Source organism: Eretmochelys imbricata, chromosome 7 (assembly GCF_965152235.1).
Source record: "Eretmochelys imbricata isolate rEreImb1 chromosome 7, rEreImb1.hap1, whole genome shotgun sequence".
In the NCBI taxonomy this organism is placed as follows: domain Eukaryota; kingdom Metazoa; phylum Chordata; order Testudines; family Cheloniidae; genus Eretmochelys; species Eretmochelys imbricata.
Genome location: NC_135578.1, coordinates 38710875 through 38726297, shown reverse-complemented (window position 1 = coordinate 38726297; position 15423 = coordinate 38710875). Strand labels below are relative to the sequence as shown.

Below are 15423 nucleotides of genomic sequence, written 5' to 3'. Positions count from 1 at the left end.
AGAACAGGCTATATATTAAAATGTATTTTTAAAAGCAACTGGTTCTGTAGCCTATGAGCTCTCTCTGGCCATCTCATAAAATAAAGAATAAGCTTTTTACTAAAATGTGATAAAATCTGTTCAATATTAAGACCACACGTTTACTCCAAAACTAGAAACTGAAAGACTATATGGATCACACTGATACAGAACCAAACATGAGAATAAGATTCTTTTTTTACCTCATATACTAGGCTAATTGTTATATGTGACTGCAAGTGAAAACTGAATTACTGAAGGACTATGGAAACATTCAGTAACACAAAAAGGCTTTGTCTGTATTTTGTAAAACTCTCCACAGCAATGATGTAAGTAAACATTGAAAAAGAAAAAGCAAATTGGTCACCATACTTATACCTGCAGTAGCCACACTGGCAGATTATTCTGTGTTTAGTGCTCACATGGCCTAGTAGCAAAGGATGTCTTAACCCCACAACAAATGTCTTAATAGAGAAACCTCTGAGTTTCATAAGCTTCTTGGTCAGAACAGCAGAATTCCAGCAAAAACAAAAAGTGTTTATTAAGTGATCAATTTCTTTTCATTGCTTGGATTTTAGTTTTGAGTAAAATATGATAATCCATATGAATGCTGAAAATGTTTTTGACTGGCAGCCTGTGACAATATGAGTCAGGAAGTTTCATGCCTTATCACTACTAATAGTAAAACAAACAAGCAATAAATTGTGCACATACAGTTTACACATTCAGGCTATGGACACAGTTTCTATAGACAATGACTCCAAGGGCAGGATTTTGGCAGGAACACATTAATTAACTTTAACTTCACTTTAATAATTGACTCCTCCATTATTAACAGTAACTGTACATCTGTGCCACATTAAAGAATACATGAAGCAATCATTAGCGTGTGTTCTGTTTTCTCATTCTGAGACTTTCCCCAGACAGTTCAGGAAAAGTTATTATCAGAGTACACAGAGTTAATCACACATATCCCATTATTTATCACAGGTATTCTGCACTCAACTCCCAAACCAATGCAAGCAAACACAGCTACTCAATAGCTGATGAAATGGGCAAGTGTAATCCAATTCCTGAACATTATTCCTGAATAATAAGCAAATTTGGTATGCAGGAATGCAAGTTTCCTATGCATATAATAGTGTCTACTGCATTTTAAAAACTATAATTTCCATGGGAGAATGAGAGGACTCTTAAGTTGCAGAATTCACTTACAGCACAGTAGGAAATATAAAGGATGGTTCAATTTCTATCAAACAGTATGGGAGCTGGTATCTCTCTAAACTATTCTGAACTGAGGCAACTACAAAGAACAGGATTCAAGCAAAATTTCCACTGAGGAAAGTGATCAAATAATTGAGGTTAGAACCTTTAGATTTCCATTGTTGTATGCATCCAATGAAGTGAGCTGTAGCTCATGAAAGCTTATGCTTTAATAAATTTGTTAGTCTCTAAGGTGCCACAAGTACTCCTGTTCTTTTTATTTCCCTTGTAATTTTCTTTAAGGATAAATACTAAACTAAAAACATACCCACCCCCTTTGGAGGAAATGTTGGCAAAATAATGGCTCAAAAGAAAAGCACAGTGTACTCCTAAATCAGCAACCTGTTTAAGAAGAATGCATCCGATGAAGTGAGCTGTAGCTGACGAAAGCTTATGCTCAAATAAATTGGTTAGTCTCTAAGGTGCCACAAGTACTCCTTTTCTTTTTGCAGATACAGACTAACACGGCTGCTACTCTGAAACCTGTCTGTAGACTGTCACATGATAATCATGAATGGCACTAACAGGTCAGGCTTAACCTGAAACTGTTACTTCCAATGAATTAGCGAAACAATGGCCTCTGTTACATTAACCCTTATAACACCAGCTGAACTGGTTATCAACAACTGAATGCTGCAGTTACTGCTCTGGCCTCTCTGTAAAGCAAACTACAGTGTTAGCAATATGGGTCTGATGTGCAGTTGGGAAGGAAGTCACTTCTGGCCCTCCTGAGCAACTAATCGACTCTCTACCTCTGCAGAGCACTTGCTGCCTCACAGCTTAAATTAAGTACAGCTGAAAGTATGGGGTTGCCATCTGGTTTGAAAAAGCAAGGATCAGGGAATAAAATGAAAGGGTTTTTTGGTACTAACCTCACTTTAATCATTGCCAAAGAGCATGAAGACAGCCCAGCGTCCTCCCACAAGAAAGCCTTGGGCCTCACAAACTTGGCAGCAGTCTCCTGCACAAAAAAGCTGGGCAGGCAGAAGCCTTGTCAGAATAAGAGTCCTCCCAGGAAAGCTGTAGTGCAAGGTACATGGGTCTGCCCACATGTTGAAAATAAAACGTTCCCTACACAGTTCTTGGGAAAGTTTAACACATTACTGGAGGGTTTATTTACAATTAAGTTCTTGCATAATTATTAAATGCATCAGCACAAATGTGCTTCATAGACAAAGGACACGTATGTGTTTGTTATTCCGAGGCATTAGGTTTGTTTGAACTTGTTTCTACATTTTTTTTAAAAAGGAATACAAAGGATAGGAAGTTCCTTCGTGAAATTCACTGCAGGAACCCTCCTGGCTTCTGAAGAAACAAAACAGCAGACTTCAAGGCATTATTATTCAGGAAGCTGGCTCTCGGGTTTCTAAAGGGTGGCCAGATAAGACACACACAAAAAACTCAGCTTTCCTCCCAAAGTTAATGTTTTTTGGAAACGTCAAAAATAAGACTGGTGGTGCTAGAAGTAATAGATTAAATTGCCCTCTGTCGATTTTCTCTCTTAATTTCTGAGTATCCAGTTTCAGATTAGGTACTAACGGGGTAGAGGGACATTCGTTGCTGGAAATGCTTGAAAGTGGTTATTGGAATTGTAAAGATGGATCATAGACTCTTAGAAACAGCCAAAGCAACACTTTTCACCTTTCAGCACTAAGCAATAATACCATTTGTTGGAAGTCAGCACTTCAGTAATTTGGAAGGAATGAGTTAAAGCCAGTTAGCATGTTTTTGTAGCAGATTACAGTATGAGAGGAAAATGAAAGGAGATTGTCCAGTCCAGCATTTTTAGTCTGGGGAGAAAAATTTACTTATTCAACCAGAAGTTAATGTAAGTTTTTATTCCAAATCCTGCCCTTAAAGAGTCATTGTCTATAGCAACCGTGTCCATAACATTCTAATTCTCAAGAGTGCAACCTTCTAGTAAATGGTACATCTGTCAAACAGCAGGAAACATCTGGGAAAATGGTTAAATGAAAATAAGAGAAACAAATATGCAAAACCTTTGTGTTTTCATATGCTTATAATATACATCTAGAGTATGTTTTTGAATGTGTACTCGTTCTTTCCTTGCCTCTTGGTTAGCTATCAGGCTCCGGTAGCTCACGAAAGCTTATGCTCAAATAAATGTGTTAGTCTCTAAGGTGCCACAAGTACTCCTTTTCTTTTTACGGATACAGACTAACACGGCTCCTTCTCTGAAACCTGGTATATGTTGGTGGCTCTAAAATTCACCACAGTGTAGATATGGGATAACTTCTTTTCCCAACCTTGCCACAGACTTCCCTGTGACCATAAGCAAGTCAATTATTTTTTGTATTTGTATTTGCTCATCTGTACCATGCTTCCCTACTTCACAAGGCGGTTGTGGGACAAAGCACTAATGTCTGGATAATGTTTTGTGCTCTTCCCACGGGAGGCACTCCAGGGGTGGAAAGTACCACCAAATAAAAAGCAACCTATGGAGTTGGATAACAAACCCATTCTGCTTACAAGTGAACAGACTCAAACTGACCAATCATTGCCTATAATATCAGAGAGTAAAGGTTTGTGGTACACAGACAAGGTTTGAAAGGATCAAGTCTCTGGCTCAATCAGGATTTTGAATCATGACAGAAGGTGGACCAAATTCTGGTCCTGATTCAGGAAAGCATCCTGCTCAGGAAGCACTTAAGACTATGCTTGATTGATTTCCTAAACACAGGTGGACTTAAGCATGTTCTTAAATGCTTTCCTTGGCTTCTGTGAGGTTGTGATAGTGACTCCATTACTGATCAAACAGCTTACCACATGCTGGGCCTTTTCCTACTAAGAGTGCACAATACCACAGTTAAGGTGGACTTGTTATTTATTCATTAAAGGTTAATCTGCATTTCTTGGCAGGAGTTTGGGATGAAGAGTTTGGGGAGAGATTGAAAGGGCATTAGCAGTCATGAAAAATAAATCTGGTTTATGGTTTTCTGTTCATTCAGCAGAAGTGAGGTGAAGGGAAACACGTTAGGTTTCAAATTGTCCTGTTCCTGCCATGTAGTCTTTTGAACAAATTGGTGCCTCTTTAAAAGGGTGAACCAGTTCTAATCAATAAGACCTATGCTGTAAAAGTGCCACTGAGAGCCCGGAGAATTATAGATTTGAGAGGATCCATTTGAAAATGCTGAGTTGGGTTCTAAGACACTTCAAAAAGCAGCCTCAGACTAGGAAATAAATTCTGGTAGCTCTGGATTGCTTTTTACATTCTGGTTAATCACCCTAAAATAACGATCTCAACATATTTTTAAACACTAAACAAAAACCCAGAGTTCAAGTTAGGGCTCCCCATGCCTCCCTGTTTCCATTTTAATGCTTTTTTACTCTTTCCCAAAGGTCCCTTGAAGCTACTATGTCATCTGCATCAAAAAGACAATGGACATGATTCTCTGTGGAGCCCCTCAATGCTTCTTTTCTGCAAAGAATAGGAATAGCTAGAAAGCAACATGAAGTACTTCCTTCTTTCAGGTGATCCAGCACTGCCCTGCCCTGCCCTGTAGAATTCAGGATCTCACTTGAATTCCTTGCTTTGAGCTACTTCCAGGTAACCAGACTGGGCAAATCAGGACATCTTCAATCCAGTCTGCTTTGAGAAGAGTTGAAAAGGGAGGCAAATATACAAACCACTGTAATTTCCCACTGAGGGCTCTACAAAGAAGAGAAAATGCATAGGATTACGATAGTAAGAAATCTACAGTGTCCAATGGGATCTTGCAAACTGCAGTGCAGAAATCCAAGGTAGCTGTATGAACCATGTATGACACAATCCTTCAATAGAAGAACAGAGTGGCAGCCTGCCCTCTGAAGTTTCTTGCTTTGGTCTCAAACTTAACATTTTAGAAGGTATTTGTATGTGCAGAGTTATAAGTGTGAAGACCTGAGCTTTGTCTTATTATAAGCCAATTCTTATGTAAGAGATTAATCTTTAAAACTGTGCTGAACAGCTGCAACAGAACGACGACATTTTCATATGCAAGTTCATGTCCACAACAATCCGAATGCTGCACGTCTGAATGAATTGTGACTAAGAGTTAGAGGGGGAAACCATTTAATATTTATACGTATTTATCATGGTCAAGTCCCAAAATAAAAATATTAAATTTTAAACTGGAGTAATCTACAGGCAGAGAGAAAACAACAGTCTCTTGCCAATATATTTTAAGATGGTAAGACTCACGTATAACTTTAACAGTAAAACAAAATCTAGATGACCCTTCCAAAGAGACCAAGATCATCAATTAACACCTTCATTTTACCACAAAATATACTGATTTTTCCCTACAGTTTGCTAAGATGGAAAACATTTTTACAGTCACCACACTGTAATGATTTTACCTACTGTATAATGCCAGCCACAACCATCCTCATGCTGCAAATACAGAGAAGAGCTATGCACATGAGAGTTCCTAGTAAAAGGCAGAGAAGTAAAAAACTGACCAGTGTCACTTTTTTCCAACCTCTTTAGCTCTCGGTGCACTGGGCATTTACTCATTTGATTTGTTAGCTGGCAAAAAAAAAAAAATGCCATGAAAAGAAATTGCTATCTGGCTTCCCAGCTCTCTGCAAGGACTCTTAAGGCAGAAATGATGCCTGCTGGGAAAAGGCTGATGTCAGCTCTTAAGAGCTCCCTGCAAGGATAAGGAGGCCTTTGTTTTCAGCTGAACTGTGAAAATGAGAAAATGCCTCCAGCCTGACAAACAAGAAACCCACACAACACAGGTCAGGCCTGAGACCTTTACTTAAAGGTACAACACCTCATTAGTGTTATACTTGCATCACAACAGCCAGATCCATTTAAAATTAAACAGAAGGAACCATAACAATAAACCAATTTTCCCTTAAAGATAATATAAAGAAGGTTACACTTCCCCTGCCACTCCATGGAAAGGTATGGCATTTGCAGGCCCTACATAAATCAATTTCCTAATTACTCTCTATAAAATCACAGGGATTTAGTATAAGAAAACAGTGGCACTTTCCACTTTTAGGTTTAAAATGACGTGGCTCTTTAAATTTTATTAGAAAACAAAGCACCTTTCAATCCAGCAAGGATTTTAATACCCCTAATATGTTACAGAATGCTTTTAGAAGTAACATAATAGAGAGATATTTAGAGAGTAGAAAGTGTGAAAAATAAACGAAAAAGATTCCAAGCTTGTCATATTTCATAGAAAAAGCTGCAAGATACTGGTGGAAGGGAATCGGTTTTTCCCTTTCACCCCTACTAGTTAATTTTAGCCAAAGAAGCATAACAAAGTTTGGAGCTGGCTCCTACAGAGAAGTTAATAGGTATGATTTATTCCAGATCATAAAGCAAGTGGCAGATAATGGTCCTAGTACATCCCAATACATTGCAAAGCTGAAAAGAAGGACAGACATTTCATTCTGGAATATCATGTACTGAATTTTAAATACTCAGCTGGAAGGTCCCAGCCATGCTTCACTTCCCATGCAGCAGAAAATCAGTTCCTCCGAAAACTACAACCTTTGTTAAATTAAATCGTTGTCTAGTGTTGGGGGAAAGGGATTCCATTACACATTTTATAGAACACGACAGAGTTTCCAGGCTGTTTTGACTCATTCCCTCTATCCCAGATGTTGAAATAAATATACCTGTACATACCATTCAATAATCAAAAACCTACCTACGGGGTATTATTTAGTGCAAATGGGGAGTTACACCTAAGTAGGGAGAACATATCTCCAGACCCATTCCAAAACAAATTGCTGCCAACCTCAAGTTTCTATCAAACTACTTCTGCAGTCCCCAGGTGTTCAGATGGATACATTCCATCTGATGTCAAGTGATGGGGGGGATGCCCCGGCACTCCTACTTAGGGCTAACGACAAACTACGAACAAAAGTTCTACCCGTCATAAAATATATGGTACTGCTGCAGGTCTAATCTGATTCAGTCACATTCGCTGCCACGGTATACTCCCATGGCAAGGATGAAAACATGCCTACTTCATGATTTCAGCAAGCAAGTGACACAGGCACACACAAGATTGGACAAGGGTTACAAAAACAGACGGCCCCTCTAAAGTACTTTAGAAATACACTGTGGTTGAAATGTCTGCAGTTGATGCAGGGGGTGTAATCTGCACCCACTGCACCATCTGTGGCAGCTGTGCCCAATGGGATTCCTCCTTGTAGTGGGTGGCAGTGTGTGTATCAGCCATTCTCATGGGGTTCTGCCACAGGACGGTGGCTTTATATCTACAGCATGGGCTCTACACATAGGCTACCTTGGGGATGTGTTGAATTAATGCACCAGGAGTCCTGGCCATGCCTTCTCCCAGGACAGAGCTGCACACACTTAGACTAGCCATTTCAAGGAGCCTGCAGGCACAGCCCAGGTTCCACTGGCAGACGCCTGGGAGTACATCAGACCAATTGTCTGTGGTTTAAATAGGGGTTTAATACCAACTCAGAGCAGTGGAACAATCTTTTATTTTGTGGCACAGAAAATATAGATCACTTTCCCGAATTCCAAAACCTACATCTTTTTCTTTTAAATTAGTTCCAATAGGCCTGAGCAAAACTGAAATTTTATAATCCTCTTCTCTATCTTCTTGTCTATGTTTAATACAATTAATCTTGCCATCCAGTCTTCAAAAGGACAGAGTTTCCATATAACATGATATTGGCAGCAACAGCAGCTAAACATGAATTATTTGTTTTTCTAAATGAAATGCTGCCAAATTATCTTTTCCAGACCCTCCAAGCCAGTAAACTGTTACTGCCAATAGTAATCAGTACAACACTTCTTTCCCCTAATATACTATGATGTCTTTAGTGATAAAGTAACAAAAACAAGCTTTTACTGCAGATGCTTAATTTTTTTTAAGTCAAAACTTTGTCTAAGCCTTTTACAAAGTCTTATATAATGCATTTATATTGCTAACTCAAGATCAAACATAACCAGAGACAAAGAAAGAGGGAAAATCTGGAAATCATTAGAGAAATGTAACTTTTTTGTTTACAGTGCAAAATTCAGGGAGTGTTTGTTAATTTTTTTTATTAGAGACATCTGAAATGTCTGAGTTTTGTGACATTTGGTTCAAAGAATTGAGTATTATCTGCTAGAAATCTTTTAGTTTGAAGATTAAAAACAAAGTGAAAGAGGGTACAGTATGTGTTGTGATAGATTTTTTTTCCTCTCTGAACTAGAGAGTCTTGTTAAAATGTATGATTTGATTCACGCCATGGGACCACAGGGCAGACAATACCTACACCTTATTATTGTAGGGGGAGACACAGCTTTCCTACACTAAGAGACTGAAAGAACCAGTCTGCTGAACAAAAGTGCTTTGCAGAAAAACAAGACTAAGTACAGTCACCTTTAAGATCCATCTAAGCCATGGGACTGCATGAAGGAACTGACTTTACTTTCTCATTTCCAGAGCTTTAGCTTTGAAGCCAATTTAGGCTGCACGTGAATGTGTCAGTTCAAACTCCACCTTTTTTATGGCCTGCACTGTATAAAGTGGCACAATATACATAACTGCTAGTTATGTTTTATTATATTTCCACCATGTCAGTTTTGAAAATTACACATTTTCCATTAAATAACATTATAATACAAAAATGTCACAAAAATTCTCCATATATGTTTTTGTATTGCCTCAGAAACAAAGTACTTCATTTTTTCCAAGGCTAGCATTCTCATTTGCAAGAAAGAGAAGGGCTGTAAATAGTTGAGAGAGAGAGCGAGAGAGAGAGAGAGAGAGAGAGAGAGCGAGAGAGAGAGAAAGCCATGCTGCAAATGAGAAGTCTTTCTCCACTTGTGTGCATCACTGTTTTGCATTACTTCGGCGCTGGATTCCTGATTTGTAACAAATTCCAAGACTGCAGACTGCAGACCCAGCCTCTGACTAACACTATGGTGATTTATTTGAGGATAAATACCTCTGTCCCTATCTTGTGACTGAACACAACAGTCCAAAGCAGCGTGGAATGTGAGGAATGCAGAGGGCCATTTCAGCTGAGGCAGCAGGGAACAGTATGCAGTTATCAAGCTACCTCTGACTGCTGAAGTACTCTGATCACTTCCTCCAGTCAAGAATGAAAGGAATTCTCTAAGCCTAGACTTCATGCCAACCAGAACAGCATTCCCAAGAACAACAAGAACACAGCACAAACGGCACCTCGATGATATTCTCTCTCTCTCTCTCGCTCTCTCTCTCTCACTCACTCACTCACTCACTCACACGCACACACCCCTTCTCCATATATTACCTGTGTGGAAAGTTTCACCTCCTAATGAAATGCACTTTTGGGGTCTGAATATGATCACATAAATAACTTCTAGCAACAACTGCAGCCTGTCCAGTTGTCACGGTGGAATCTACTGAGCAGCTGGGCTCAGAGTCTCCTGGCCTTAGAAAAATGTGAAGCACTTTTACCTCTTTTTCTCCACAGGGTAAAAAGCTTAAGGGTGTGGGATGTGAAGGGAACAGGTTAAAAAAAAGGGGGTATTATTTTAAAAAAGCTATACCTAGATATAAATATTATGATGTACACAATCAACATAATTCCTACTACCTGAGGCTATAAAAACAGTTTTAAAGTGCCATGTAATCCTCTTGATCGTCATACAGACAGACCTTCCTCTCACGATAGGAAGAGTCTGGCCCTAAATCCAAGGTATACTATAATTTTCAACATGCAAATTTACAAAAAAACAACACATTGTAATTAAAGGGACAAAAGTGGCATTAGATTCTATTTGGCTAGGAAATAAAGGCATTGAAAGAGAGAAACTTACAGGTGCGGGTTGAACATTCGACTCATTTTAGAGACATGTTCATTTTCACAGTCTAGCTCATCTTCCCCTTGGTCCATGCTGAACTTTCTCTTGTTGGGGCTGATGGGAGGAGGGCCTGTTCGATGGTTGGTTAGAGCAGAGGATACTGGAAGAGACTGCATTCTGGGCTCACCTCTTAGAGCTGCTTCACCTACACAAGAACACAAGGTAAAATAAACACAGGGAAAAAAACATCCCCTTTTAAAAACAACTCTTAAGGGGAAGTTTTTGACACAGTAATGGGGCACAAGCCACACAGCACGTTCAGGACACACTGAAAGAGTGGTTAGAAGCCAAGTATTAGGCATCATTCAGAAGACATGTCTTTCAACCAAGAAACTGTTTGAGATCCTGTTTAAAAATAAAAATATTGGAATAAAGTAACAGTTGAAAAAATCCACTACAGAAAGGGTAGTTTACTCACCTTGGGTGAGCCTAAAGGTTGAGCCAGTGCAGTCTTAAAAAGTATTTTTATTCAGAAGCATTTCTTTTAATAGAATAGGCCAACTCAACACTGAACTTACATTACCTTATGATGCAAAGCATGACTGACTGTTTTTGTGTGTGTGCGCTATGTAGCCTTTGTTCCTTCCCTATCCCAACGTCTTTAAATTCTGGGACTACAGTTCACATTTGTGCCAAATACTCAGGATATAAATTATTTATTGACTAAACTTTACATTTATATTATATAAAATATTGCCTGAATCAAACCTGTCAAATATATTAATCTAATTACTCTTGGTGAACATTAAGGGAAAAATTCTGCTCTTGCTGATACTGGTGTAAATTTGGCCCTTTAAAGTCATTTTAGTGCAATGAACAAAAGAACGTGCCTGCCTGGCACAAGGATCATAAAAATTCAATCCTAAACAAGTTAACTTTCAACTAGATAAGCTAGCAGTAAACCCAGGAGATACACCTCATCACAGCATCTGAGATTTAGCAGGAAATCTCATTTGCATAATACAGGAGTTGTGTATACAAATTCAAGAAATGATACATTTATATAGCATATCCCTTTGCTGTAATTAAGCATGCCTTACAAATTGGGCTGAAAACTTCTTCCCTTTACAATTAAATGCCAGTGTTCACCAACATTTACAGCTTCCATTGATACATCCACCTCTACTACAATAAATCAGATTTAAACCTCATATGGACTTTTAGATTAAGAAAATCACTTCGGGGCGGGGGAGGGGTTTGTGGGAATCTGAAGGTAATCTGGGCTATCAACTTTACCTACGCTGGTAATGCTTCTGAAACACACACTTTTGTTAAAGTATAAAATTGGTATTTTTCCTTCAGTGTCTGAAGCATTTTAGTTTCCACATGGTCACAATTTTGGGAAATAAAATTAGGATAAACTCAAATCCATCTATAGCAATGCGGTACCTAAGAAAGAAATCTTTGTCTGCCACTACACATTTTGAGATCACCACTGTTGAACAGATGATTTATAGAAAGTAGCCCTAATTCACACGGGTGACAAGTACTATTTTGTTGGAAAAAGAATGAGTGAGAAGAAAACCTCCTGAAAGTTTACCAGTAAAAATAAACATTTTGCCAATTGAGTCAGTAAGATATAAACTAGCAAATATACTGTGACCTATATTACACCACAAGTCATGATTTCTATTAAAGACCCTGGCATCGAAGCTAAATGGGAATTTTCCATCTTGAAACTAAATAGCAGAAAGTATGTTCTACAGCAGACATTCTGAAACTGGACATGCAGATCACATGCTGTATTAAAACAGCCAATTGTTAATGTCAAAACCTACTTTTTGTAAAGACTTTTTCTGCTGGAGTAGGGGGTTTGCAATTAAGAACTTAACCATCTGATTAATAAATTCTATACTGCATTTTTCAACCTTTAACGTTGACAGTAAAGAGCTCCACATATATCATGCTCACATTCTGACACAAGCCTGTGGCTACAAAACAGCACTAAATCATACCACAATCAGCTACTCCCTACCTAGCACATCTCCCTCATTTCTATCTTTGAAGTGCAAGTTGACACCCACTTCAAAAGATGAAATCTTGATCATTCTGAAGAGTTTGATACTTCCCTTCCCCGCAAGCCTTCCTCCCTCCACCGTGTTCAAGGTCACTTTTGAAGTCTCAGAGTGGATGCGAAAGGCAAAAATCTACCAGTACCATTCATTCGCCAACCTAGAAACTGTTTTGGTTTTCAGGGAGTTTGACACAGTATCACATCAAAGAGACACTAAGTAACATTTCTTAAGTTGGTTGTACCTTTTTCTATTTTTCCAAGTATCAGGACTTTTTCCCCCCCTCAAAAATCGTGTCTGTGGTGGCAACAGCACTGGTTTGAATTACTAATTCAATTAATAAAACACATTCAATTAGAAATTTCATGATAGCAAAATGCTATTGTCTTCTGCACTTGGTGTAATAAAAGCCTTTTTAAAGGAACTTAGTAAAGCATAAAGGGTCTTCCTTAGCTCCTAATAAAACCTATCAAGCTCTACAAAGATTCCAGTGGTCCATGTCTCTCAGCCTCTTAGATGCACTTAGCAAAAAATAATGGGATCATTATTCTAAGAGCAAATAAAGTAATCAGCTAGTTTGGAGCGTTCTAGCGATTTCATCCAAGGCATGACAATGCCACCCAGCAAAACTAAATCAGATGACTCTCACGACCACTACAACTTCATGAAGATATTGTTACTGAGGCCCTGGGTATCAGAAGGTGCTGAGGACTTTCTTACTGAATTGGATGACCATCAGCATCTTGCTGGAGGTGCTCAGTACTTCACAGGGCTGGAACCCTACAGGGAGATAGGGCTGGCAGAAAGAACCCAGAAGAAAAGGCCGGGGGGACGGGAGAGGGTGAGATCCATGATGAACACTAATGGCCTCACCATCAATTGCAGGGATAAACTGTTTTATAAACATAACCCCTGCCACATGCATTATGCTGTATTTATCCCCCACTGCAAATTCAGCCTCTCATGTTGCCTTTAAGACTGATTAGGCCTATAACTGGTTTACATTAAAAAAAACTGAAATAAGAAAAAAAAAGATTTGTTTTCAACTCTTTCCTCTTTACAGCACTTTAATTTAAATCAGGGAGAGAGAAACCACAACTCAGTCTACCAAACAAAATGCTGTTTTACTGACTGGATTTGTCTGTCTCTGTCTGACCACACTCTATGGTAACCAGACTGACATCATCCTACTGGCAAGACAACACTCTGATAAAACTGTATTTCATAAAATTCCACAAGCCTGTACCCAATCTTTAAAATTCATTACTGTACAGGCCGGTGTCTGGGCTGCAACTGAAGCACCGATAGCCAATGCACGTTCATTATGCTTCTCATAATACTTCTCTTTGTTTCAACCAGCAGCTGGGCTAAGGCCCTGCGTATCTGCCACTTTCAAATAGTTCTGCTTATGGCTATTCATCCCAGTCAACTTTTTTTGTTTTGTTTTCTTTTCAATTAGAATGGTTAGGCAACATAAGAGTACAGACAAGCTAAACACAGATCATGACGGGACGCACCATCTGCCTATAGTACAAGTACTGCAGTAACATGCAGCTCTGTTAACAGGGTTCCATGCACTCAGCAAGAATGCTCCCTCCTTTACCAACTTACAGGTTTAAATCTGAGGTTTGTTTGGTATAATGGATCTAACCTAAGCTATATGTTTAGAAAAGACGCATTCCACATCCAGTCATGCTGATCAGTACTACAATATCTTGCTACTGTCCCGTAAGTACTGGATCATTTATAGTATTTGTGTTTTCTCCTCGAGTTCAGTCAGCACTGTGTCTCCCTGCCGAAATGTTACACACAATACAAGCTTCATAAAGGCGTAATTCATGTTTTTACAAGTGCTGATTTGACAGCAAGATAGCAGAGAAATCTTAAAATGCATCATATAAAATCTTCTGAGAAGTTCATGACTCACTGAGACTAGAAATAAAAAAAATTAATACACACACGTTTGTCAGCCTGCTTCCTTCCTCCCTACCCCAGCATCTCAGTGTGGGCTGCAGCATGCTTATTCAAACATGGCTACTATATCCTATTCCCCCTCCCAATTTCCTCTTTCCAGCTGGCTGCTATTAAGTCCATAAAATCTGAGCATTAATTACACTCCAGAAATGAAAGTCTTCATCTTTCCAACCAAAGACTTACAAGATACACTCCTCGACACAAGGCAGACTAAAATAAAATTCTGAATCTGAGGAACGTGCAGATGACAGAGCAGTGAAATTTAACCACCACTTTCTGTGTTTTCTACTCCATTCCCCTACCACCTCAAACATACAGGGAGAAATAAAGTGCAGGGAGAAGTGATCATAAATGGGAGTAAAATTACAATCCATGTGATTACAGAACAAGAACTGTGCAATTCATAACTACTCAGTACAGAGTAGGGGACCTATAGCAAGGTGCTGAAATCTAAGAATTACAACTAAGTGAACAATACTAAACAAGGATATTGGATCACAATATGTACCTTGTTCATCAATTTTGTCAACTGATTATAAATCATTACAATATTTCATAGTATGCTAAATGTTGTAAACAAGTGAAATCTTAGCAATATGAAATCTAGCAAATATTAAGTCTTCACTGAGATCTGAGATTTTGTGTGAGATTTCTAAGGTACACAGTTTAGCATAGTTCTACTTTAACGGCTATTTGACCAAAGGGAGCACACGCATCCATTTAGATTGTTCAATGGAAAGTCTTGATTTAATGATAAAAAGTCTATAAATAAATATTCAAGCTATCAGAAGTCATGTTATTGATACAAGCGCCGTATACTTTTAACGAAAAATGTATGGATTGAAAAGAAGTTGATGGACTGGAGAATAAGTTTTTAAGACAATTTGAATACAACTACATTCCTAATAAAACAATGAGAAAAAAAATCAGTGACTAGATACAGTCTAATTCTAACGTATGCTACGAAGGTAGCCGCTGGAAATGGTTTAAAATTGATTTTATGGTATAGTTGGGAGTGCCTCCATTTCCCCTCTTGTAATAGAGCACTCTCCTCAAACAGGAATCAATTCAGGGAAGTTCTATGACCTGTATTATGCAGTAGGTTGATTGATTAACTAGATCAATCACAGTAGTCCCTTCTGGCTTTATAGTTCATAAATCATTCACTTATGTGGCATTGGACCCGATCAGCTTCCTCACAAGATGACACCAGGCTAGCAAGAACCCAAGCTTCAACGTATAAAGTACAGCAGAAAAATATTGCTGGGAAACATTTGCCAACATCCAAACCATCACTGAGAACTTCTGGCTAACAGT

General features: G+C 38.7%; 1 protein-coding gene across 7 annotated transcripts in view; it reads right to left on the bottom strand.

Annotated features, from left to right (window-relative positions):
* The window catches only part of VGLL4 (vestigial like family member 4), a 160419-nt gene that overhangs the window by 24815 nt on the left and 120181 nt on the right, over nucleotides 1-15423 (bottom strand). For 6 of the 7 annotated variants that reach the window (XM_077822324.1, XM_077822325.1, XM_077822327.1 and 3 more), the window contains one exon: nucleotides 10076-10265. In XM_077822324.1, the coding sequence (XP_077678450.1) occupies nucleotides 10076-10265 (190 nt within the window). Of the gene's footprint in view, nucleotides 1-2153; nucleotides 2219-10075; nucleotides 10266-15423 lie in introns of those variants that run through there. The other variant, XM_077822330.1, reaches the window with a different exon arrangement.